The sequence below is a fragment of the Perna viridis genome, chromosome 5 (genome assembly GCF_037379345.1).
Source record: "Perna viridis isolate PV_CMFRI_1.1 ecotype Kerala chromosome 5, ASM3737934v1, whole genome shotgun sequence".
Taxonomy (NCBI): domain Eukaryota; kingdom Metazoa; phylum Mollusca; class Bivalvia; order Mytilida; family Mytilidae; genus Perna; species Perna viridis.
In genome coordinates this window covers 10845461-10870076 of record NC_142449.1, presented here as the reverse complement: position 1 = coordinate 10870076, position 24616 = coordinate 10845461, and the positions used below count along the sequence as shown (strand labels likewise).

Here is a 24616-nt window from a genome sequence, read left to right as displayed (position 1 = left end):
ATTACCTTAGTATTACCTGGTCACCCCATTTCCTATCCTTTGATGTATTACCTAAGTATCATCTGGTCACCCCATTCTCCATCTTTTGACATTCTGTTTAGATAACCTTCCCAAGTCTCTCCATCTTGAGTCAAGAACACCTCGAAGTGCGTCCCATCCTTCTCCAATGGATTATCCCGCAGGAAACTGACAGCCCTTTGTCGGATCTGATTACATGACCATTGTAGTTCTCCGTTCATTCTGAGCTGGTCAACAATTGCCCGAAACATACAGTTACCATCTGGTACTACATCATGTATTTCTAAACCTTCCGTCCTTGACAAGTCTTGTAACATCTGTTGACTCTTGCTAAATTGTGTCATCCTACTACGGACTTAACGTAAAATAAATACATTTAATAAACAAAACAGTGTTCAAATAAGACTTCAAAAAGCCTTCATTTCTGGAAATTAATAGGGAAAAAACAGAAATTACAGTGTTGACCATGGAATGATACTTAAACGGAGAGAGAGATATGAGAGAAATTTTGCACTTTAGAGCAACAAACCTAGAAAAAAAATATACAGGTCAAAATTCAAACTTTCTATGGATGACATATCTAACATTACTTTGACTCTGATCAGTACTACGAAACCATGTGACAATAATAGTATTTAGAACATCTATGGCAAGCCAATGTGGACAAAAATGAGCATTTTCTAATATTAAAAAATGATTTTTTAATATTACAAATTCATCTTCTAATATTACAAATTCATTTTCTAATATTACAAATTAGATTTCTTATATCACAAAATACTTTTTTTTTTATTAAAAAATCATTTTTTAATATTAAAAATTCCATTGAATTAAAACTAATTTTTAATATTATCGTATTCAATTACGATTTTTTTAATATTTGAAAATCATTTTGTAATATTAAAAAATGTGACTGATTTTGCAGTATTGCAAAGTGATTTTCTAATATTACAAATTCATTTTCTAATATTACAAATTCAATTTGTAATATTACAAAATGTGTGATATTTTATAATATTACTAAATCAGGAATTTTTAATATTAGAAAATGAAATTTTTAATATTACAAAATGAATTTCTAATATTAAAAATTCATTTTCTAATATTACAAAACATTGATTTTTGCCCACTTTGGCTTTCCATAAACATCAGTCAATCAATGAACTATAGGTTTACTGACCGTGTCGGGGACAACAGATATGGCCCTGTGTTTCTCCCTCCTTTGTCCCCTCGGAGGCACATGTACATGGAAATCCATTGTAGCCAACAGAACCAAGCAATTCTTCTTCTGGATAAAATTCATCTTGAAATTCTTCATCTTTGAAATGTAAACATGATAAAATAAACGCCGTTAAACTTTTTTAAAGGCTAGAAAACTGTTCATCTCCAGTGCGCTTCGATCCAAATTATATATATATGGATTAATCTGTCAAGCCATGTTCGGACCACATGACTCCAGGGGTCACGAACTATTTATTTCAAAGCAGCAATTATGTCAGTCTTATGTTATTTTTTATCTGTTAGAGATAATACTAGAACCATATAGGGCTGTTCAAATTATATTATATTGTTGAAAGTTGAATCTGTATTTTCAAGTTCTTCGTATCATACTTAACGCACAAAAATCGAGTAAAGATATTTGTCACAAGAATAAGCAACGAAAACAACTTCTTTCTATAACAATGGTTTTTACAAGTATTTAATACAGACCTTTGAAATCAGCCACCATATCATCAGGGATCTCGCTAAAATCAAATATTTCATTTCTGCCCATGGAATCTCCATTATTCTTTGAATGGTTTACAGAGGAATTTTCCCCATCACTATATAACGTACTGCTAAATGTATTATCAAAATTATCATTTTGTTCAAACATAGTATCCATCTTAAAAGTATACCCCATTTCAAAATGTTTTGTGCTTAATTCATTCTCCTCGTCCTCTGAAGAATCTCTCTTTCCTTGTAGTCCATTGATGTCATCTGGTTTACCCGTTTCTGTCGCAATATTTGCGTCCGTTTTCTTATTTTCGATTTCATCTTCTGTTCCAACATCTAGCATTTTAACGGAGGGATTATTCGGCCTTTCGCGCGTTTCTGTTAATATATCATCAGTGGTAAAGGACCTCTGAAATGAAATACTAAACTGATCTGAATGAATGACAATTGCAGATTTATGCATTCTTCGAGGTTTAAGCGGAGGACGATGATACTTTTTCTCTCCGTTCATCAAATCAGGATAATCTTGCTTTTCATTAGACCTTTCTCCATTTACATCTTCGAATAATGAGACTACAGGAGCAAATATTCCAACCATGAAAGAAGTCCAATCAATATTTCTGTAAAACTTTCTGTTATGTTGATCTGGCGAAGTGTCTTCATCTTCGGGGTAGTCTATCTCATCATTGACATTAAAACCATTATCGAATTCATCTTTAGTTTCATCACCACTTTTTGAAAAAGGGCTGTTTAATGATTTAATGTTGTCTACTTCATACTCGCTTGTACTACATGATTCCTGTATAGATCTGCCCTTTACTTTGACCTTGGGTTTCCAAATGTCAGTCAGAAATGTAGATTGTGAATCTATCTTTTTACTAAAGTTAGTTCCAAGGCCCTTCTTTTTCTTGTCATCCGTGTTACCTAAATGAATTTTGCAGTATTTTTTCATTTAGTTGCTAAGGAGTAATCAAAGGAACCAAGGTTCTAGTAGAAATTAAAAGAATGTAATTCAGGAACAACGACCAGACATGGAAAACACACACACAACAAAAGACAACAAAAATAACCAAAATAATACGTACAAATAAACAAAAGTAAATGAGCAACTTGGACTCCACTAAAAACTGGGAGCACGGACAAGGAGTACCAGTAGGTTAAGCGTCCTTATGGTAAATGAGCAACTTGGACTCCACTAAAAACTGGGAGCACGGACAAGGAGTACCAGTAGGTTAAGCGTCCTTATGGTAAATGAGCAACTTGGACTCCACTAAAAACTGGGAGCACGGACAAGGAGTACCAGTAGGTTAAGCGTCCTTATGGTAAATGAGCAACTTGGACTCCACTAAAAACTGGGAGCACGGACAAGGAGTACCAGTAGGTTAAGCGTCCTTATGGTAAATGAGCAACTTGGACTCCACTAAAAACTGGGAGCACGGACAAGGAGTACCAGTAGGTTAAGCGTCCTTATGGTAAATGAGCAACTTGGACTCCACTAAAAACTGGGAGCACGGACAAGGAGTACCAGTAGGTTAAGCGTCCTTATGGTAAATGAGCAACTTGGACTCCACTAAAAACTGGGAGCACGGACAAGGAGTACCAGTAGGTTAAGCGTCCTTATGGTAAATGAGCAACTTGGACTCCACTAAAAACTGGGAGCACGGACAAGGAGTACCAGTAGGTTAAGCGTCCTTATGGTAAATGAGCAACTTGGACTCCACTAAAAACTGGGAGCACGGACAAGGAGTACCAGTAGGTTAAGCGTCCTTATGGTAAATGAGCAACTTGGACTCCACTAAAAACTGGGAGCACGGACAAGGAGTACCAGTAGGTTAAGCGTCCTTATGGTAAATGAGCAACTTGGACTCCACTAAAAACTGGGAGCACGGACAAGGAGTACCAGTAGGTTAAGCGTCCTTATGGTAAATGAGCAACTTGGACTCCACTAAAAACTGGGAGCACGGACAAGGAGTACCAGTAGGTTAAGCGTCCTTATGGTAAATGAGCAACTTGGACTCCACTAAAAACTGGGAGCACGGACAAGGAGTACCAGTAGGTTAAGCGTCCTTATGGTAAATGAGCAACTTGGACTCCACTAAAAACTGGGAGCACGGACAAGGAGTACCAGTAGGTTAAGCGTCCTTATGGTAAATGAGCAACTTGGACTCCACTAAAAACTGGGAGCACGGACAAGGAGTACCAGTAGGTTAAGCGTCCTTATGGTAAATGAGCAACTTGGACTCCACTAAAAACTGGGAGCACGGACAAGGAGTACCAGTAGGTTAAGCGTCCTTATGGTAAATGAGCAACTTGGACTCCACTAAAAACTGGGAGCATGGACAAGGAGTACCAGTAGGTTAAGCGTCCTTATGGTAAATGAGCAACTTGGACTCCACTAAAAACTGGGAGCACGGACAAGGAGTACCAGTAGGTTAAGCATCCTTATGGTAAATGAGCAACTTGGACTCCACTAAAAACTGGGAGCACGGACAAGGAGTACCAGTAGGTTAAGCATCCTTATGGTAAATGAGCAACTTGGACTCCACTAAAAACTGGGAGCACGGACAAGGAGTACCAGTAGGTTAAGCATCCTTATGGTAAATGAGCAACTTGGACTCCACTAAAAACTGGGAGCACGGACAAGGAGTACCAGTAGGTTAAGCGTCCTTATGGTAAATGAGTAAATCAATTACATGAAAATATGCAAACAATGATAAGATGTAATACTATCTAGACAGACAAAATAAAAAGTAAATTTGCGTCAGCGTTATCAAAAGTGGCCTAATAAGAATTTTTGTTCAAAATTGTGCGAGACTGTTATCAGTGGCGGATCCAGAGGATTATCTAACCCCCCTGGATCCGCATATGGTTATCTATAGGCTAAAAACCACTAATTCCACTTCCCATAGGCTTCTATGCTAATTGCACAATATTCAATGGCTTCTCTGGACTTTACCTTAACTTTAACCTGCAGAGGACTATATATCAGCATGATTCTACATATGTCAGCTCACAATCCTCAGAATGGCATGTGGGGTTAGCAGACTTGCAGTGCAGTACTGGTCACCGGAAGTGAAGGGTCTATAAATAGCATGGGAAATCCCAGTGTTTTCACAAGATAGCGGTATATTTAAAAATCATTATGGAGATTAGGCTTCACATCACAAGAAGCAAAATGCACCTATAAAATGTACAGAAATGTTTTTCCTTTCAGAAACTGTTTAAATTTTTTAAATAAGATGAGAACTTTTTTCACAGCACTATGAGGAACAGGGGTAATTTCTGCGTAGGACTATTTTTGCGTACGTTCCAAATGCTCATTGGTTGAATTGGTGGTCTGTAACCTATAATGTCCCCTCTTCTCCGGGATAATGATGATAAAGGATCCAGTAATAACTCGTTAGTGATGAGTTTGATATACTACAATTTACTACTTAATACCGTTGTTTTCAAAGAAGGTTAAGGACCGTAATTATAATTAAATTTACTCACACTCTGTATCGCTCATTATGTCGTTTACTCTCTTCCTTTTTACAGTTTATTTTTAAAGCTGCATCGATGAAGAGAGCCCAAGTCTGTAAATATATCAATTTATCATACTGTAAATTTTCAACAAGGAAAATACAACTACGGTTAATGCATTTATGGTGAGGAGATAAAAAAGGAATTACAGGCCGTATAATGGTTTGGTTTATTTACTTATTAATAAGTATTCTTGTATTTTTAGTCGCTTTTTGTAGTTGCTCATACTAGTAATTGCATAAATACCGAGAAAATGTAGATAACAGGATCTCCGGCGTAAATTTACGCTATACGAGGTTTGACATTTCGAAATTGTCACTCAATATTCTTTTCAATTCATTCAGGCATTGTGAAATTTCCATATGTTAAAGCACTTTTGGAAACTTTTTATGTCCCTGTGGTAATTACTGCATGTGTTTTTGTACAGTAGGCTTGACGTATGTACAAATGATCAAGTAGCAAAAAATACAAGTTAATTGAAAACAATATGTAAAAAACTATCATCTCGCAAATTGAGCGGGTAATAACAAAATTACCGAACTGATATATGTAATCTAGGAAATAGTCAAAAGGAATAGTGTAAAGGGAAAGGCAGTATGACAAATGGCAATATCAGGGTAAAAAACAGTTGAAAAACATCAGCAATGGTCCTGACTTGGTACAGTCATTTCAAAATGAATGTAGGTTAAAACCACGTTTATAGCGCTAAACCTCCCGCTTCCATCACGGTTTATCTTATTTCTATCTGAAGGTGTTAAGGGTTTTCCAGGTAACCCTACATTTAAAACTGAAAAGAAGCCGTGAATACCTGAAAATGTGAGAAATCTAAGCTGCAAACCCTATTCGGAGGTGAACAAAAGCTGAAAAATGTACACCATTATATCCGGTAAGTGGCTTTAAACATAGCGTAAGAAAATTAACTATTTGTAGCAAAATACGAGTTAAACAAACTAAAGAATCAAGACAGAAAACGTCTAAATGAATGGAAGATTAATGTAATTATCATAAATAAAGCAGTAAAATCCTTAAAAAAAACTTATTCATTCAAATGAAGCCAATAGATTTAACAACATGGAACCTAACTTACAATTGACTTGAAAACTTTTCTTGTCCCCAAAAACCATAAACTGGTTTAACAAAGGTAAAAACAAAATTACAGAAATTATATTCACAAATCGGGAAAGGAGATAACAATGCTAGTAGAACAAACTGGCAAAATAAAGGATAAACCAGGAAAAAAAAACCAACACGTCAAACAAATTTTAGCCATTATATTCTTGATTTGGTACATGCAGCACAAAGTGGAACAGTAATTTAAACCAGATTTTATGGTTATCAAAACATCCTACTTTAACAGTGGCCATGATAGTTTTGGTGCATGAATTTATGTTCTGCACATAAGGGTAAAATCGGTTAAAACAATAGTAATCTCGGCGTTATATTAAAATACACTCTCCCCTCGTGGTGTAGAAACAAGAGGCTCTCGAAGAGCCAAAATCGATCACATCGCAAGCCATTCCCTATAAACTATAAAGTAAAGGTATCATGCTTTGTTACCATGTTTGACAAAAAGATGTTGCAAAAGAGCATACATTGATGAATGCAGTAAGTTCAACTGAGTACCTCAGGCACTGTAAAATGTTGCAAATACCTTCAAAGTGTTTTTAAAATCTCTGGAAAGATTTGGGCAGGGGTCCCCCTACGCCCTTTTATTCCATCTGGTCTGAGGGGCATTAGCCCAGTGTACACTTGCTGAAAAAGAACATAAAATGAAGTTAAATCATGGCTATACAACATTTTCAGCATCACCATTCATCAGGAGACCATGTTTACTATATAAACCAAATATCGTTGAAATCAAGGCAAGTATGAAATTAGCGTGAAAATGGCAGCCAATATAAAAAAGCTGTCCAGCACAAACGTTTGCCATAACCATTCAACTAAGACTACCATGTATCCAAAGAAAACAAAAAATCATTGGAATACAAGCAACTGGTGAAAATGGTCGGAAAATGTCAGCCATTTTGAATATGGCTGCCTAAAAAATCCAATGCTGCCAGTAAACTCAGAATATCATGTTTATCTTATGAATAGCTTTCTTCGTCATTATTCGTCTATAGTTTCTATCGGTGAGAAACAAATAGCAAAAAAAAAAAACATTTTGACCCCTATTTTCTATTTTTAGTAACAACTGCCATGTTTTTCTACCAATGAAAAATATTTAACAATCAGTTTGTGCAAGATCTCCTAAAAATCAATAATGCTAACTTTCACTAAATTTTGTCACATGGTTTCAGAGAAGGTTTTCACGTGAAAAAATTACCCCAAAAAATCCGTTTCAGGTTACAGACCACCAATTCAACCAATGAGCATTTGGAACGTACGCAAAATAGTCCTACGCAGAAATTACCTCTGTTCCTCATAGTGCTGTGAAAAAAGTTCTCATCTTATTTAAAAAATTTAAACAGTTTCTGAAAGGAAAAACATTTCTGTACATTTTATAGGTGCATTTTGCTTCTTGTGATGTGAAGCCTAATCTCCATAATGATTTCTAAATATACCCCTATCTTGTGAAAACACTGGGATTTCCCATGCTATTTATTGATAGGTCCGTCTTGATGGTGAACAATATTTTACACATCAGTATTTTGCTAAATTAAACGGTTTTGAGTTCCAATGTGTATTTGCAAAAGAATGTATTTTGACTCCTATGTTCTATTTTTAGTTACAGGCTAAAAACCACTAATTCCACTTCCCATAGGCTTCTATGCTAATTTCACAATATTCAATGGCTTCTCTGGACTTTACCTTAACTTTAACCTGCAGATGACTATATATCAGCATGATTCTACATATGTCAGCTCACAATCCTCAGAATGGCATGTGGGGTTAGCAGACTTGCAGTGCAGTACTGGTCACCGGAAGTGAAGGGTCTATAAATAGCATGGGAAATCCCAGTGTTTTCACAAGATAGGGGTATATTTAAAAATCATTATGGAGATTAGGCTTCACATCACAAGAAGCAAAATGCACCTATAAAATGTACAGAAATGTTTTTCCTTTCAGAAACTCTTTAAATTTTTAAAATAAGATGAGAACTTTTTTCACAGCACTAAGAGGAACAGGGGTAATTTCTGCGTAGGACTATTTTTGCGTACGTTCCAAATGCTCATTGGTTGAATTGGTGGTCTGTAACCTAAAGAGTCACTTTTTGTCTTAGAAAAAATAAATAACTATACAGGTATCTTCCTACACACATACTGAATGCATTTGCAAAGTTTCAGTGAAATGTGACAGGCACTTTTTTAAATATTTGATTTTTAAATATAGGGTAACCAAGTTGTGCGAGCAAAAAAGTGAAAATATTCTACCATACTGAAATGCATTAAATATTTGCAAAGAACTTTTTCTGACTTTTCAAATAAAAAATATCAATCACAACTTGTTTTTTAACAATATTAATGAAGAAATAGTTTTAAAAGTAATCATTTTCTGAGAAATTGGTCTATTTTTAAAAATTTATTTCTGACATGCCTCCCCCTTTTTCTTGATCACATGTCAAAAATCCTAAATCTTTAAATTTTCACAAAAGGTGATATATTTGGCATTAAATTTGTAAATACAGTGTTTTCACATTAAAACATGACCAGTAAAGGGCACCTAAAGCAAAAAAAGTGCTCAATAATGGATTTTCCATGTTGCCATAGGGGAATGCTTATATGGCCTTAACCGCAGTAATGAAAGTGAGTTTTTCCTCATTTCTAACCTAATTTTTGCTCAAATCTACACAAAACTTGATTTCAAGTGCTTATTACTACCATATTTAGGTAAATATAGCCCTCAAAGTTTACTATTTGATATTTTTACTAAATTTTCTACACTTTTTACAAGATAGGACATAAAAATCAGCCAAAAAGACCAATTTTCCATAATTTGGACCTATAACTTAAAAAAATGCATATTTTGAAGGATTTTTGTAGTGTATTCCTCTCATGGCAAAGTTAACAAGATCTTCAAGTAGTTTAAAGCTATTTCAAGAAACTTTTCATTTTGCCATGGCTTCATCTTAAGGCTAAAAACCACTAATTCCACTTCCCATAGGCTTCTATGCTAATTTCACAATATTCAATGGCTTCTCTGGACTTTACCTTAACTTTAACCTGCAGATGACTATATATCAGCATGATTCTACATATGTCAGCTCACAATCCTCAGAATGGCATGTGGGGTTAGCAGACTTGCAGTGCAGTACTGGTCACCGGAAGTGAAGGGTCTATAAATAGCATGGGAAATCCCAGTGTTTTCACAAGATAGGGGTATATTTAAAAATCATTATGGAGATTAGGCTTCACATCACAAGAAGCAAAATGCACCTATAAAATGTACAGAAATGTTTTTCCTTTCAGAAACTCTTTAAATTTTTAAAATAAGATGAGAACTTTTTTCACAGCACTAAGAGGAACAGGGGTAATTTCTGCGTAGGACTATTTTTGCGTACGTTCCAAATGCTCATTGGTTGAATTGGTGGTCTGTAACCTACAGCGGCCATTTTTTCCGGCGATACAAAAATTTCAAACAATCAGGTGGTGCATAATACCCTAAGAAACAATCAAAGTGTCACTTGATTCTGAACAGTAGTTGTTAGTGAAGAAGATTTTTGAAATAATAACATCAGCAAGAGGCTCCCAGGGGCCTGAATCGCTCACCTGGGATACACCAAGAAAGTTCATGCCAAGTTTGGTTACAATTAGTCAAGTAGTGTCAGAGGAGAAGATTTTGGCCGGGTGAGCTAACAAAAATTAGCCTCCCAAGATGGCATAAATATTTGGATACAGAAAGGTTGAATATTCTGATGCTATTTTTTTCTTGAACATGCAAGTTTTTTTTTTTTTTTGATCTGACAACTATTGAATATACGTATACACGGTGCACTGTAAACATATGAGATTTATAAAGATGATTACATTAAAATAAATTATCCAAAAGACTCGCATTGAACTGACAAACATTTTATATTTACCTTCTTAATAGCTTCCTTGTTGTAAAACGAAAGTGAAAGTTGAAAATCCCCAATAACAAATACAATATCTCCGTTAAATTGTCCATCATGCTTTTCTTTTGTTTTGTTTTAATGTTTATATAAAGTAATATTCCCCTCGTTTATATGTTTGATTTTTATGTGCTGATGAGAGGTTACTCTTTGAAACACACGTAGAGAAGATCGAAATTTGAAATATTTATGATTTTGGACCATCATTAGAACATGAAAATTATTTTTATTTAAATGGGAATAGTGATATCTTTAAGACTTCCTTAATATCAATCTTTTTTATTTTGATTTTGTATTGATTTAAGATATCAAAAAATGAAAGACAGTGACAACATTGGTAAAAACCTTTAAAGAAAATTACAAAAGTGATATCAAGCTGGGAGATATTTGTCAAGGATTTTATTTTAAAGTTGTCTCTTATCTTACACCTCGATAGTTTTTAAGCAATCAATGACAAACGGAATCGCTGTGATGCTTGTATAAAACTCAAAGGTAAATCTAACCAATTCTTAATATGCATATGCATGCGCGTGAATCATCCCTGTATTAAGGAAGTTAAAATAGATTTACTGCTACTTGCGTTTTATTTCTGCTGATGCTGAAATTTATATGTAAACCATTGAGGTAACAAACAACTTTGTAGTCCTCGTACTAACGGTGGAGGCACTAATAAAATTACAGTTCTCGTACCACGAGGTGAGTATCAATTGTAGGCTCTCTTTGCTTGATTTACTCAGTATGCTTTCGCCGTTAGTTACAGATTAATTCTGTAATTAATTAATTAAATTTAGGAAGATGCAGATCACATAAAATTAAAGGAAATTCGGCTTTTCTTACGAAGGAACCCTACAGGTAGTTAATAAAGGTCGTCGTTAATTATTATGCAATACCCACCCTATGAGGCCATGACAGGGAGTTGCACAGAAAACAATTGCGCGCATTATAATTATATTTTGTGCAAATTACATATGGTATTTGTTTTCGTCGACAAAGATGCTATACGGTGCACACAATATATGTTTTAATTAACTCTCAATTTGCGTGTCCCTAACAGAGAGAACTCCGTTAACTCACTATTTCGCGATTGCCCCATCACTAACAGAAGCTTTGCTACACTAATACAAACATAGTAAAAATATAATTTTATCTGTATATTAACCAACCTTGACACGAACTATCATATTTTATCGAAATAACAAGTCTATGTTTAATTTTTTTTTTCTACAGCCGGTATGGCGAAAGGTAAATGTGCAGGTTAACCGTTTGCATAAGTTTTTTTTTCAACATGAACTGACGAAAAAAATGTAAAAACGATTTGTTCTTTCTTCCCTTTTTTCTTTGTCTCTTAATTTTGAGGCGAAAATGGTACACGATATACAGATAAAACGTCATTGATCAAATAGTACATTGAGATTTTCCAGAAAACAAACATTCTGCTGATCTCTTAGTGTCGCGTGGTCATATTCTGTTGCTGTAAGCATGAATGTTCTAAACATCGTATCTTCGAATGCCATCAAACATTATAAATCTAATATTGCGCATGTAGCCCGTGTGCGATTTATTGGACTGGCTACCACACCTGAAAGTGTTGACAGCAACCATGGGAAAACTTACGGACCAAAACAATCAGTCAGATTTCAGTCTTCATCTGCATTTAACCAACAGAGACAATCACAAGGCATTAAGTGGAAGAATTATGGGGCCTTTTCTGCAGCATTACTTGGTTTAGCAGGTAAACTGACTTTAACGTTTCGAATTCATTGCTTGACCCACTGAACGTGAACCTATCGATGTTTATCGTATTATTTTTAGACGCAATTAGTTGGACCATCTCAAAATGTTTAAATGACCGAGGGCTGAGTTTCTGTACGTAGTTAAATGATCACACAACAATACATATTGTAGATAATCTCGTGCATCAATGAAGATTAATTTTAAATTGCGATGTAATTTATGAGTAAAAATAAACAATTCCATCCATGCATTTAACATCGAGGTTTGGTCATGCATGTTGCTTTTTTCAATAGTTACATCCAAATTAATATGTTTCCTCAGTGTCTTGTCACATAAAAGTTACATAGTATATGCTACCCCTGCGGTTATTGTGTCACGATGTTTTAGTACGAAACGTAAATCGTGGAAATCCACGCCAACAAAGGTCAAATGAATGTGAATTGTCCATTATTTCGTATTCGATGGTGTAAAAATTACAAGTTTTTTTATGCTCATAAAAACATGCCATAACCCGGCCTCAAGAGAATCAAATGGTTGCAAACTATGTTTATGCTTCATGAAAGTTTCCATGGTTTTCTTTTTTTTTTTTTCAGGTTCTTACGTTTACTGGAGGACAAAGAACGATGTCATCCATGCATCATCTGCCAAGACTAGCATTTCTGGTGGTGCAATTAAAAAAGGGTTACCTACGTACACACTAGAAGATGTAAAGAAACACAATTCAAAAGAAAAAAGAATTTGGGTAACATACAAAAACGGTGTATATGACATCACAGATTATGTCAGCAATCATCCAGGTGGGTCGAAAATTTTGTTGGCGGCAGGTTCTTCGATTGAGCCGTTCTGGAATATGTATGGCGTACATAAACAGTCAGAGATAGTGGAGATGTTAGAAGAACTGAGAATTGGAAATATTACTGAAGTGCCGAAGCAGGTAGAGGCCGATAAAAACGACCCCTATGCCAACGATCCTGTTCGACATCCGGCTTTAATTCCTAGTTCATCAAAACCATTTAACGCCGAGCCACCACCGTCTCTGTTGACCGATAATTTTTTGACACCAAATGAACTGTTCTTCGTTCGGAATCACCTGCCTGTTCCTGATGTAGACCTGAAATCCTATAAACTAGATATAAGCGTAGATGGTCCGGCAGGAAAGTTCACTTCCTTCAAATTCGATGACTTAAAGAAAAAATTCCAACAGAAAACTACTGCCGTCATTATTCAATGTGCGGGCAATCGGAGAAGTGAAATGGTTAAAATAAAAGCTGTCAAAGGATTAAACTGGGGTTCAGCAGCAATAAGCAATGCTGAATGGACGGGTCCTTGTCTTGATGATGTTCTTAAGCAATCTGGAATCGACATAGAAACCGCTAACTTTAAACATATACAGTTTGAGGGTTTAGACAAAGATCCAGCAGGTGCACCATATGGGGCTTCTATACCTATAGAACTCGCACGTCATCTAAAACGGGAAATAATTATAGCTTATCAGATGAATGGTAAAGAAATTCCACGTGATCATGGCTATCCCGTTCGCGTGATAATTCCCGGGATAGTCGGCGCTAGGCAAATAAAGTGGCTAACCAAAATTAAACTTAGTAATGAGGAAAGTACCTGTCACTGGCAACGAAATGATTACAAAGGATTTCATTCTTCTATTGATTGGCATAATGTCGACTTTACATCTGTTCCCGCTATTATGGAACTTCCAGTTACATCAGCTATTTGTGAACCAATCAAAGGCACTGATTTAGACCCAGACGCAGAGGAGGTAACAGTGAAGGGATATGCATGGAGTGGTGGCGGTCGTGGCATTGCTCGTGTTGATGTCTCAATTGACGGTGGGAAGACATGGAATTCGGCTACATTAAATGCTCCAAAACAGCCAATGTACAAAACATTTGCGTGGACTCTCTGGGAAGCATCTCTACCTATTCCAAAGGGACACAAGGGCAAGGTCGAAATCATTTGTAAAGCTGCCGATTTAGCGTACAATGTCCAACCAGACAGCGTCGAAGGAATTTGGAATTTAAGAGGAGTTTTAAGTAATGCATGGCATCGTGTGGATGTGAATGTTCCAAAGGCATAATATTAATGATGTAAATCCAAAGATAATATACAATCTGGATGAAACACGTTATCCTTTTTTTGTTTGATATAGAATGTCCGACAATCTTGTATGTTATATGTATGTATTCGGATCATATTATTGCAACAATTTTTAGCAATGTCACAATCGGTTAAGTGCAAAGAAAGTTTTACTGTTTTCATGACAAGTTCTAATCATGGCCGATGACGAGGTCTTTGATTACGAATAACAATCTTTTTTTTTTGAATTTTGGAAGTTTACCTGTCCTGCCGTCCATTCAATAGATATAAACTTCTTTCCCAGATGTCCTACGAATGAAACTTATTTACTTCAAAGCAATTGTGGTCACACGATTCTTAATTACTAGTATCAAAAATGATATTTAGTGTATGTCGGACACCTAAATAGGTTTGGAACCGCTGTATTTTAAATAACTTGTTCGGGTTAAGGGATCAGCATTTGTTTTTCATAAATGTGTTCTATATATGTACCATGTCCATTGACTGCTTACTCGGTATCACCATGGTGATTGGTCATGTGAACAGATTTTGCTATTGGGAGATAGTTTTGGTATTTTCTATCAACTTAACCCCTCCCATCGGCGTTTTAATCGATTTTATTGGAGTGAATCAATCGCTGTCATGAAACAATGTTAATGACACTGTTATGTATATTTTATTCACTGAAGTATTAATATTGTACTCATATATTCCAGAAAAAACGCGCACACTAATGCTTAGTTAATGTTTTGTGGTTCACGTGTTTGCATTTGGCGGTTGATGCAATGACAAGGAAATAGGCCGCTAAATCTTGACAATTTGTTGTAACTTTTCGAACATGTTTGTCATGGTGTTATGTTATTTTTTTCTCCAATAAAGTCGCAGGATTTGAGATGGTTTAGCGTGTTAAATATGCAATATCGAGTCTCTGTAGAAAAAAATTACCAATTTTGTTAAAGAATATTCTACAGAATGAATCAACTTTCTTCAATGATACCTTTCTTGACTTTTATCATATATAAAAAGGTATATATGCAAGCTTACGCACATGCTGTTACATATATACAGTGAAACTTTTTTATGCTGCCATTGGTGTTTGATACACCTTGAAAACGTTACTCTTGATGCTGAAAGCGCTGTGTGTAGTAAAAATGGTAGGACAATTTTTGCAGTGCTTGTCTTTGATTTTTAAGTACATGTATGCGTTAATGTTTGATTGATTTCCTGTACAGTGATACCCCGTTAAACTGTCAAACTAAAGAAATGTTCGTGAACAGGTCGATGATAAATCTGCAAAAATACCGAGGCGCCGATAAGGATAATGGCTTGAACAAAGACGATCTACATACAAAACGTAACGAACGAAATAAAATACAATTACATATAAGAACTGGAGATGAGGGAAAAAAGGCACACACAAAAAATATAAACCATATGGACTCTCAGAAAACCGGTAGTGGCATCAGGTCCTCCGTAAGTGTAACGATGTCCTGCTCCTCCAGTGGCATAATAAATGAACTAGTACTACAGTAATCAAATTACCGAATATATATAATCCAGGCATTTGTCAAAAAGAAAGTCCGAAAACGAATTGCAATATCAGGACAAAAATCAGAAAGTTGGAAACCACCTATAAATCCGGATTTTTTTCTTGTATTTAGGAACATCCGCAGACGCAATACCAAGATTTTCCAATTACAATACAAAATATTCAGAGATTGCCATAATTACAATGTAAAGATGTTTTCGCCTTGACCTTTCAACGTTGACAAATCAATTGTTTTAGCACTCAAGAAGCCAACTAAACAATGTGTCAATCGTCCGATGGAAATGTCCAATATAGTGGTTCAATAAAGGACACTTTAATTTCAAAGTAGCGTCAATCCCGGTGCAGGATGTTGTATGAAAACATGACTAAAAAAATCTTTGTAATTTCTGCGAGTCGAAATGTTAACAGATAAGATTAAGGAGCGAAAGAGGTATTACCTCACAGAATGATCAAGGCCGGCATTTAGCGAAAATGTATTATTACATGATTTCAGAACCACCAAAATGCTCCCTCAGACCTGCAGCCTATTGCGACTATCTTGTTATTAGTCCACTAAGAAGCAATTTATCGGGAAACTATTGTCATTGCTTTACCATGCATTTTGTAATATAGAGGAATGCGCATTTATATATAAGAATGTACATTCAGTTGTTAATTAATTCACTGAATAGTTTACACGTTTAGCATAATATACTTGTGATACCAATATAACAAAAGTGTACGAAAAGGATTCATATGAATAAAAGCGGGACGAAAGCAATCACAACCAATTAACGGAATGAAGCACCTATAGGTCACCGACAGGCTTTTAAATGTATGAATATTACACCACAACCAGTCCCAAAAGAAAATAAATATTTATTGCATACCGACTATTATTGTTGGCGCAAAATGTAAATGTAGATACACTTGGACTACTAGTTTATCACTCAAGATTCCAGAACTGGAACTGCTTCATTGAAGACGATAAGTAAACTGGCTGATATTTCTGATATGTGTCTAATTAAGACAGAAGTTATCTCTCTTCTGTCCACTACTTATCTTAAAGACGTATATAGAGTAATAGCAACATGTGTACAAATGAGCCACAATCGTACTTGCGCAATTGTAATTTTAAAACACGCGAATTGCAAATGATACCTGCAACAGTCATAATTTGTGCCAGTGGATTCTTTTGATATTGAGAATTTATCTGGTGTTGACACTCATCCATGACAATGCACGAAGAGGTAACTTCACCAGAAAGAACAATCATAATTTACGTCATTCATAAAGAATTCGCCATATAGTGCATGTTATAAGATTCACGTCTTTTTATGAAAAGCGGAGAACGCTTACCCTACCGGTGCACTTGGTCCATGCTCCCAGTTTTTAGAGTCCGAGTTGCCCAATTACTATTGTTGCTTTGTATGTATTATTTAAGTTACTATATATTCTTTGTTGTATTTGTCTGTTTTCCATATTTGGTCTTTGTCCCTGGATTACATTCTTTTGTTTTCCGCTAGAATCTTGGTTCCATTGATTACCTTTTTTTTTTTTTTTTGGATATGATGAATTGGAAAGATTAAACCCCATTCATTCTTTGTCTGTTAAATGGCCATGAAACAATCCATGGTTGATTTGAAGGTTGTCGACATCTCTAACAATCAAATCGCACAATTTTACACACCCAAGTCGATATGAAGATGAGTTTCGCTTAGGTCTTTACCATGGTCTTAATTGTGCATATACAAATGTCGTTGTCGGGCATCACAAGCCTAAAAATCTCAGGTATCTGTAGAGTTGGTCTTAGTAGCTGTTTCGTCGACTTAGCGAATCTCTTGATTAAGTTTTGTGGACTGTTATATCAAACGCTTAAAATCCTAGAGACAACTGATAACTTCCTAACTAGATCTTAACATATATATATAGTTTGAAATCGAAACTTCATGAAAAAAAGTGATGATTTTGACTTTCCTATTGTAAACTTTGTTGCCTTTGTGAGTGGCAATATATACGTTTCACATTTGATTTGTTACTGTGTGTAATTTGTACTTTCTGGGTACAGCAAGAACACTGTTACATGAGCTTTTAAGATATTCTTTATGTCCTCTATCGACGTTGTATGGTGGACATCACATATGAAGTTTCTATGTCACAAATGAGAAAAGATGTTCTTAGTTATAGATTTCACGTCTTGACCCACAGGACTTCATGCTTGTAAAGTGACGGTGCCACTAGCGGGCAATACACACTTCTCATTCCGGAACTCTTGATGTCACTACTCCCGTTTTTTAAAAGGTTTTCATATTGGGCTTGTTTTTGTTAATTGTTTGCTGTTTTATTTCCCCGGCCCCCTCTCAAGTTTTATATGTAATTATATTTTATTCTGTTGCTACGTTGTGTGTGTCGTCTCTATTTTCCGTTTTCAGGATTTGCCATGCACCTTCGTTTTTATGACTCTGAATTGTCCTTCCATTTCAATACTTTGCCGATATTTCTCGTGAGCTATACTTACAGTCAGGCGTTTCCAAAAATGGACCAATCCATGAGACAAATTTGACTTCAGCTTTTGTCCAGTTTAACTATCGATGTTCGAATGATTCAAGTCGTTTTGAACCTTGTGAGTTGGCTTTAACCATAGGAAAATGGGACCTGACCTTTCCTCATCATACAGACTCTTTATATAGGTTGAGTATCGAGGTGTCTACCAAAAATAGATAAGAGATATTGACACTATTGTATTTCCTTGTAGCTTGTACGAAGATACCGTATGGTTACACCTACACAATCCCTTTGGTTATAGCAAGACATTTCTTGATATATCGTCAGTTGGAGTATGTGTTTTCTGAAGGAATGAGTCAGTCAGTAATCTCAAATATTCTTCATATTGAGAGAATTAGTTCTCGATTTCCTTGTAGGGTTCTTCTTAATTTTATATCAGGATTCAGGTTACTTAAAACAAATCTTCCAATTTAACGGGATATCTACCATTGTATATCGAATCGAGTTCTAAAGTTAATATTCTTGTCGACATTTACAAAGCATAGTTTATTATCTGGGTATACCATAATTGACTAGATTGTACACAGATGCTAATTTCAAAATATGGTCTCTGTGCTTGATTGAACTTTCGAAGCACTTGGCAAAATAAAAATGTACCAAAAAAAATGCAGAGCTGGCTTGTAATGTTCCTTTCTGGTTAGGTAGAGTAGGTGGGATAAATTACAATAGTACGCAAAAATCTACTTGATAATTGATGTGCTGCTTATCGTATATTGTAAATGGCTTTTGGTTTGGTTCCATTTAACCGTTTCATATAAATATTGATAGTGAAATTCCTACAGACTTTTCTCCTTTTACTTAATATCACCCATTCAGCCAATGTATCCTTTCATTTACTGGGTTATGTTATTAAACACTGCTTGCCTTTAGAATATTGAATTTTACTTTTAGGTGAATAGAACATATCAGTTGTTATCGTAGTATCATTTTGTAGTGCTAAGGCTTATCATATTTTTTTTTATAATTTTCTTTATGAGTGTACTGATATATCTTTTTATTACAAGTGTTGTGATCCCATATCTTTCTATCTTTTTATGATGTAATACTCAACCCGGAAGTTTCAATGATCTTTTCTGTTTTATGCATTATTTTCCATGAATAACAGTTTCTTCAAGTACAAGTGAAATTCGGATTCTAAATGATTTCTGATCTCTTTGGTTTTTGTTATGTCAAATCCAATCGTTTTTGTGTCATGTTCAATTCCTTCGTTTCGCATTTACCTTTACGTTACAGAGGTTATTTTGTTGTCCTCTTTGTTACTTTTACCAGTGTAATATTCCACCGAACTCTTCCTTTTGACCCTGTTCTTTACAGCTGTTATGTTTCATCGGGTTGTTTCTCTTCACTTTTTGGGTAACTTATATGATGTTTGGCTCAATATCCCAACCTAAGATAAAATCTTTTTTTTTTTCGTCCTATCTTTATTTTAGCTTCTCCTTTCGTTTTACATCTTACAGGAGCTACTACTGTCGTTTAACTTTTCCATCCCATTTACATACGGAAAATAATATGAAAGACAATAAATCGTTAAATTGTCATTTTAGTTGCAATAAAGATTCAAGCAACAATATTATTAAATGTTTTTGAAGCTTATTTGGAAATATTATCGCTCTACTAGAAAGTCGGTATACAAACTTCATGCATGACGGTAAAGTGTTACCTGTTAAATGAATATATTTTTACAAATTGTGATGGAACAATTAAGTTCGATCAATTCTTCAGAGCGCATAGCAGTTTTGTTCATACAAGGCACCTTAGTTAACTGACAGGTCCATAGAAACTTTAACATACATACTTACAAAATCGTTGAAACCAAATGGTTTCGTGATTGGTTTGCAGATATCGATTATAGTTTGAGATGAAAAAGTTAGGTTCTCTATTCCGAATCAGCGATGCTGCAAGACTTAGACACCAAAGGAAAGGTTGTAAGGTGATCAAAATTAATTAGAATCTTTCTTTGAAAATTTCCTGAATATTGGATAGGTATCGAATTTTTAGAAAAGCATAAGTCAGAACCAGAATTAGATCAATAACTACAATTTACAGTACGGTAATGAAGCTAAAACTGAATGAATATTTGATGTGTAGTTATATATATTAAATAAATCTTACATATGTGTTGAACAGGTCTCTAATTTGTGGGATTGCATCACGTTTCTACAACATATATTCTTTGCTAGAAGTTAAATTGATGAGAAAAGACAAATGGAGGTAAAAATTGGACTGAAATCATGCGTATTGCTCTCTATTGTAGCCTTCATAGCCGAAATGATAGTTTATGCCGGGCCAGGTTGGGTAGTTCTAGAGTATAAAGTACCAGAATTTGACATGGTTGCAGATTCTTCTATTGACAAACGACCAAATATAAGCATTAAGTTTGGTGTCTGGTTCTATAAAGTTTGTATGAGTTATTATAAGACACCCGAAGTACAGGAAAATAACTCGGAGGAACGACCGCTTGGTGCTTATAAAGCCGGCTATCAATGGCGTTTGTGCAAAAACCACCAATGTTATCATCATAGCTATCGGACAGAGTGTAACTTGGGTTCTAAGGATGAGTTCAAGAATACTCGTGTAAAATCCGATAAACCTGTTGATTGGATCAGTGTTCCTGAACAGTTAATGAAGGAAAGAAGCTTCATTTGTATAGCTGTTGGTAAGAAATGTCAGATTTCTTTTGGTATAACAAGATTCGATTTTCACTATTTCTTTTTTTTTTGTTGTTGTTGCAAAAGATGCCCACTTAAATCGTAAAATCTTGTTAGTGATATTTTGCACTTTGCATACAAGTCCAGAAAAAAAGAACAGGTCTACTACCCTGGTATACCAGTCAATCTATCCAATAAGTACTCAACTTCATGTGTGTGTGTGTGTGTGTTTTCTTCTTCCTTTTAATGTTGACTTAATTCTTTTTCTGTCATTCTTGTATAAATTAGTATGTGTTTTACACAGATGAAGATGCACAGTATTATGCTACTATTTCAGATTTCGGACGCCAAGGCCGTCAGGAAATTGCTATTTATGTGACAATAGGACTCGGATTGGGAATGTGTGGTATTATATTTGCTGTTTCATATGCTCGAAATGGTGGCTGTTGTGTTCACCTTGGGCAACTTGCCTGCTGTTCACTGTTTCTGTCATGTAAGCTCGATAACTTGTAATACAGTCTAAACTGTCATGCCAACTCAAAACCAACCCAGTTTTTTCCTGTTCATTTTTTAAATTATTTCTACTTGCAGATCACGTATGAACAAAATCAAGGGTTGTTAATTAACTTTCATGAACCGATCGTTACTTTTTTATCAGTTGAGATATCATGCATCATGGATAAGCCACGATACTTCGACGGACAAAACAAATTAAGATACTTCGACGGACTAAATGTAGATTGTTGGTCTAGTTTTACCTGTCATTTTCCTTCAATTACTCAAATAATTCAAAATAATGCATTAAAATTTCTGTATTCGTCTAGATTTCTATTTGTATATTTCAATATTGTATTTTAAAGCTTTATTGTACTGGTTGGCGGTGGTGCGAGTGACAGCTTATGTCGTTCAACTCCGATCACTGCAGAAAAACGAGATACTCGATGACCATTTCGGGAAGGACATTCGGTTCATTTCACCATGGTGCCTTGTTTTAGGAGGTTTCTCTGCTGTTTTGATGGATATTTCAGCCTTTCTTCTTCTCGTAATAATTTCTAGAAAAAAGAAAGGTTACGATTTAAAAACGAAATCAATAACGGGCAACGGCGACAGATTATCGATTATTGTTCCAAAAGGATACGAGGAATTGGTCGTACCATATATTCAAGATGATTGTGGACTACATCCAGAGACAAAACTTGTTTCATGAGACACACACCATTCCACAGCTTTAGCCAGTATGCTGTTTGTGTGAGTGTTGTAGTAAATGATCTTTTAAACTAACAAATACAGTTATCGCTGTGAACACTAAAACAGTGTATTAAGTTATGGAATGTGAATGGTAATTGCCATTTATATCAAATTCACTCATAGGGACGGAGCGTGAGTGGAGTAAATGTATGTAAACGCTTTTTTATAAACATGAATGGCTCGAAATCGTTCTGTCGGAAGTGACGTGTTCTGGAAATAACGTCTACAGTTTGGAAGAATTTTTTTAAACTTTTTAACGCACTCGCACAGTAATATGTTATAGGAAGTCTCGCTTATTCCCGTTGGTCGAAACATCAGCGATATAACAATATATCAAAGTCGTGTGTTATTTGAGTACAAATCGCCCTGTCCATCATAGGCAAAGCTTGAAATAATATCAACTACAAACAATTATAACTAATGTGTCAGAACCGACATTATATATATATATATATATATATATATATATATATAGTCAATTGTAACGAGCCCCTGTGTTTGAATCGGAGACTGGGTAATTTTACATAAATTCAATGTTAACCGATCATTTCATCTTTTAATGTAAACTTACGGTTCTCATACAAGCAACAAAAAAAACACATAGCCTAGACATGTGTATGATATTTTTTAAAAGCGGTACGTTGTCGCTTATTATATTGACCAATGAACCAGATTAGTTACCAGATTAAGCAACGAGCAATGCATATTTATAGATATCGGGGCCTTCCTAATGTATATGACCTATATAGTCCGGTAACGAGCCCCTGTGTGAATCGGAAACTGTGTAGTGTTCAATGCTAACCGATCATTTCATGTAAATTTCCGGATCTCATACAAGCAAGAAACACACGTAGAAAGCACGTGTATGATATTTTTATCTCGTATGAAGCTAGAACTGCCGCTATATGGCCGTAAACACGACACAAATCTGCAGCACTACGTGGAGTATAAATATATAATTATGCAAATCATATGCGAACATAAAGTACGGAAATTAAGAGTGCAAGAAGTCGATAACAATATTAGCGACTTAAAAAGAAAGTTATTGTAATACTACTTATATTTTAATGTTTGTTGAAGCTTTGACTGTATGTAATTATATGCTCTTTGTTCAGTGGACAGAAACAGCGTTCTATTTTTACAATGATTTCACAATATAGAATGAAAAAAAAATAATCAACTTCCCAAATAAAAAATTCCAAAATTGATTATTTTGCACTGAAATAACCTACGTCCATATTAGATTGTACTTAATTTCTCTGGTCCCTAAGTTGTAGTACATTCCTTTATCTTATATAACTAGCTGATACTGTTGACCGGTTATCATTTACATTTGATCTTTAGTTGCTTTCAAAATAAGATGCGATATAAACTATAGGACAAGTTCTCCCATACCATTCGTAGTGCATGACTTTGGATGGCCCATAGAATACTGTTGGTTTCCACACAAAAACAGATTTCATATGTTTCATAAGAGTCTCCTGAATAATGTTGGTCCATGCATAGGGGTACCAGGATTAATAATAACTTATATGCAATGGTTTTCGGAATAGTAATGGCTCGGTACATTTTTTTATTGATAGCATTTTTGTACAGTTTTGGTAAATGAGTGTTTTAAAAGACAGTGGACATCCCAATTATTACCAATTGTGCATCTCGACTTTTTGTGCTCACTTATGAGGCAGACGTCTGCCAAACTTACTCAAACAAAATGAAAGCGGATTGGCACATCCGTTCAAATTTAGCTCCCGCAATATAGATCATTTTACTGATGAATCTGACATGTAGTTACGGTTTTCATCTCATCAACACAAAATACCGTGAAATGAAGGCGCTGTAAACATACTGAAGTCTATTGTCTTGACTACTAGTATCGTTACAAAAGAAGGAGTTCCCATTTGCCTTCTCTTTTTGTTTCTATGTTACAACAATTAAGCATCCCCAGCGTATGGAAGTTTTGTACATCAACTCCTACGCTTCGCTCAATTTCGCTTATTACACCAATTTGATAGCTTATGCAAAAGTTACTTTTTACAAGAATTTGCTGCCCATAAGTTTAGGTTTTCAATCTGAAATTATGAAACCGTTCAGTTTTTCGTTTTTTTTTTTTTTTTGTGTTGATCCATTTGTTTTCTGTTCCTTTTGATGTTCTCGATATTATTTTGTACACGGATTTTCTCCTCTCTTGTACCTCCAGTATGGCTTCTTCTTCATAGGTAAATTTTCTGGGAATAAAGTTAGTTCATGGGCAATGATCCATGTAATAATATTGATATCATAGATAGATGTCTTTTCCTGAGAAAGTTCCTCAAACTCATGCATGTTGAACTATGAATTGAAACCAATGCAATGATCACAAATGTATATCGTATATTACTATTAAAATCTATGGTTTAGATTATTTTGTTCATGGAATTGTGTTTATTTGTATTTGTCACTTGTCTGCCTCTGAGCTATGGCCTATTGACTTGTTTTTGAATAAAGGAATATAGATTA

At 35.1% G+C, this 24616-nt stretch overlaps 3 protein-coding genes across 13 annotated transcripts in view; 2 read left to right on the top strand and 1 right to left on the bottom strand.

The window, feature by feature from the left end:
- LOC148616005 (uncharacterized) overlaps nt 1-11019 on the bottom strand; it is a 20926-nt gene extending 9907 nt beyond the window's left edge. The window contains exons 1-6 of one of the 7 annotated variants that reach the window (XM_088582608.1): nt 10277-10392; nt 6908-7008; nt 5227-5309; nt 1729-2658; nt 1199-1336; nt 52-373 (exon numbers count right to left, since the gene is read on the bottom strand). In XM_088582608.1, the coding sequence (XP_088438734.1) occupies nt 52-373; nt 1199-1336; nt 1729-2658; nt 5227-5242 (1406 nt within the window). In that variant the 5' untranslated portion in view covers nt 5243-5309; nt 6908-7008; nt 10277-10392. Of the gene's footprint in view, nt 1-51; nt 374-1198; nt 1337-1728; nt 2659-5226; nt 5310-6907; nt 7009-7579; nt 7809-10276; nt 10495-10886 lie in introns of those variants that run through there. The other 6 variants (XM_088582609.1, XM_088582614.1, XM_088582615.1 and 3 more) reach the window with 6 other exon arrangements.
- On the top strand, nt 10646-24616 carry LOC148616003 (uncharacterized). 5 transcript variants are annotated; one of them, XM_088582623.1, is made up of 4 exons: nt 10646-10798; nt 20479-20880; nt 21210-21365; nt 21733-24616. In XM_088582623.1, the coding sequence occupies exons 2-4, from the start codon at nt 20493-20495 to the stop codon at nt 22077-22079; spliced, it is 891 nt and encodes a 296-aa protein (XP_088438749.1). In that variant the 5' UTR covers nt 10646-10798; nt 20479-20492; the 3' UTR covers nt 22080-24616. The 5 variants fall into 5 exon arrangements, with proteins under 5 accessions (XP_088438749.1, XP_088438748.1, XP_088438751.1 ...); XM_088582622.1 differs by lacking the exon at nt 10646-10798 and adding an exon at nt 10861-11002; XM_088582625.1 differs by lacking the exon at nt 10646-10798 and adding an exon at nt 15159-16909.
- Nucleotides 11714-15023, top strand: LOC148616004 (sulfite oxidase-like). Its single transcript, XM_088582619.1, has 2 exons — nt 11714-12038; nt 12634-15023. The coding sequence occupies exons 1-2, from the start codon at nt 11786-11788 to the stop codon at nt 14130-14132; spliced, it is 1752 nt and encodes a 583-aa protein (XP_088438745.1). The 5' UTR covers nt 11714-11785; the 3' UTR covers nt 14133-15023.

Coding starts and splice junctions, on each gene's coding strand:
- LOC148616004 (XM_088582619.1), top strand. CDS start 11,786: ATGAATGTTCTAAACATCGTATCTTCGAATGCCATCAAACATTATAAA. Junction 12,039..12,633: donor AGCATTACTTGGTTTAGCAG/GTAAACTGACTT, acceptor TTTTTTTTTCAG/GTTCTTACGTTTACTGGAGG.
- LOC148616003 (XM_088582621.1), top strand. CDS start 20,430: ATGGAGGTAAAAATTGGACTGAAATCATGCGTATTGCTCTCTATTGTA. Junction 20,881..21,209: donor CTTCATTTGTATAGCTGTTG/GTAAGAAATGTC, acceptor CTACTATTTCAG/ATTTCGGACGCCAAGGCCGT. Junction 21,366..21,732: donor CTGTTCACTGTTTCTGTCAT/GTAAGCTCGATA, acceptor TGTATTTTAAAG/CTTTATTGTACTGGTTGGCG.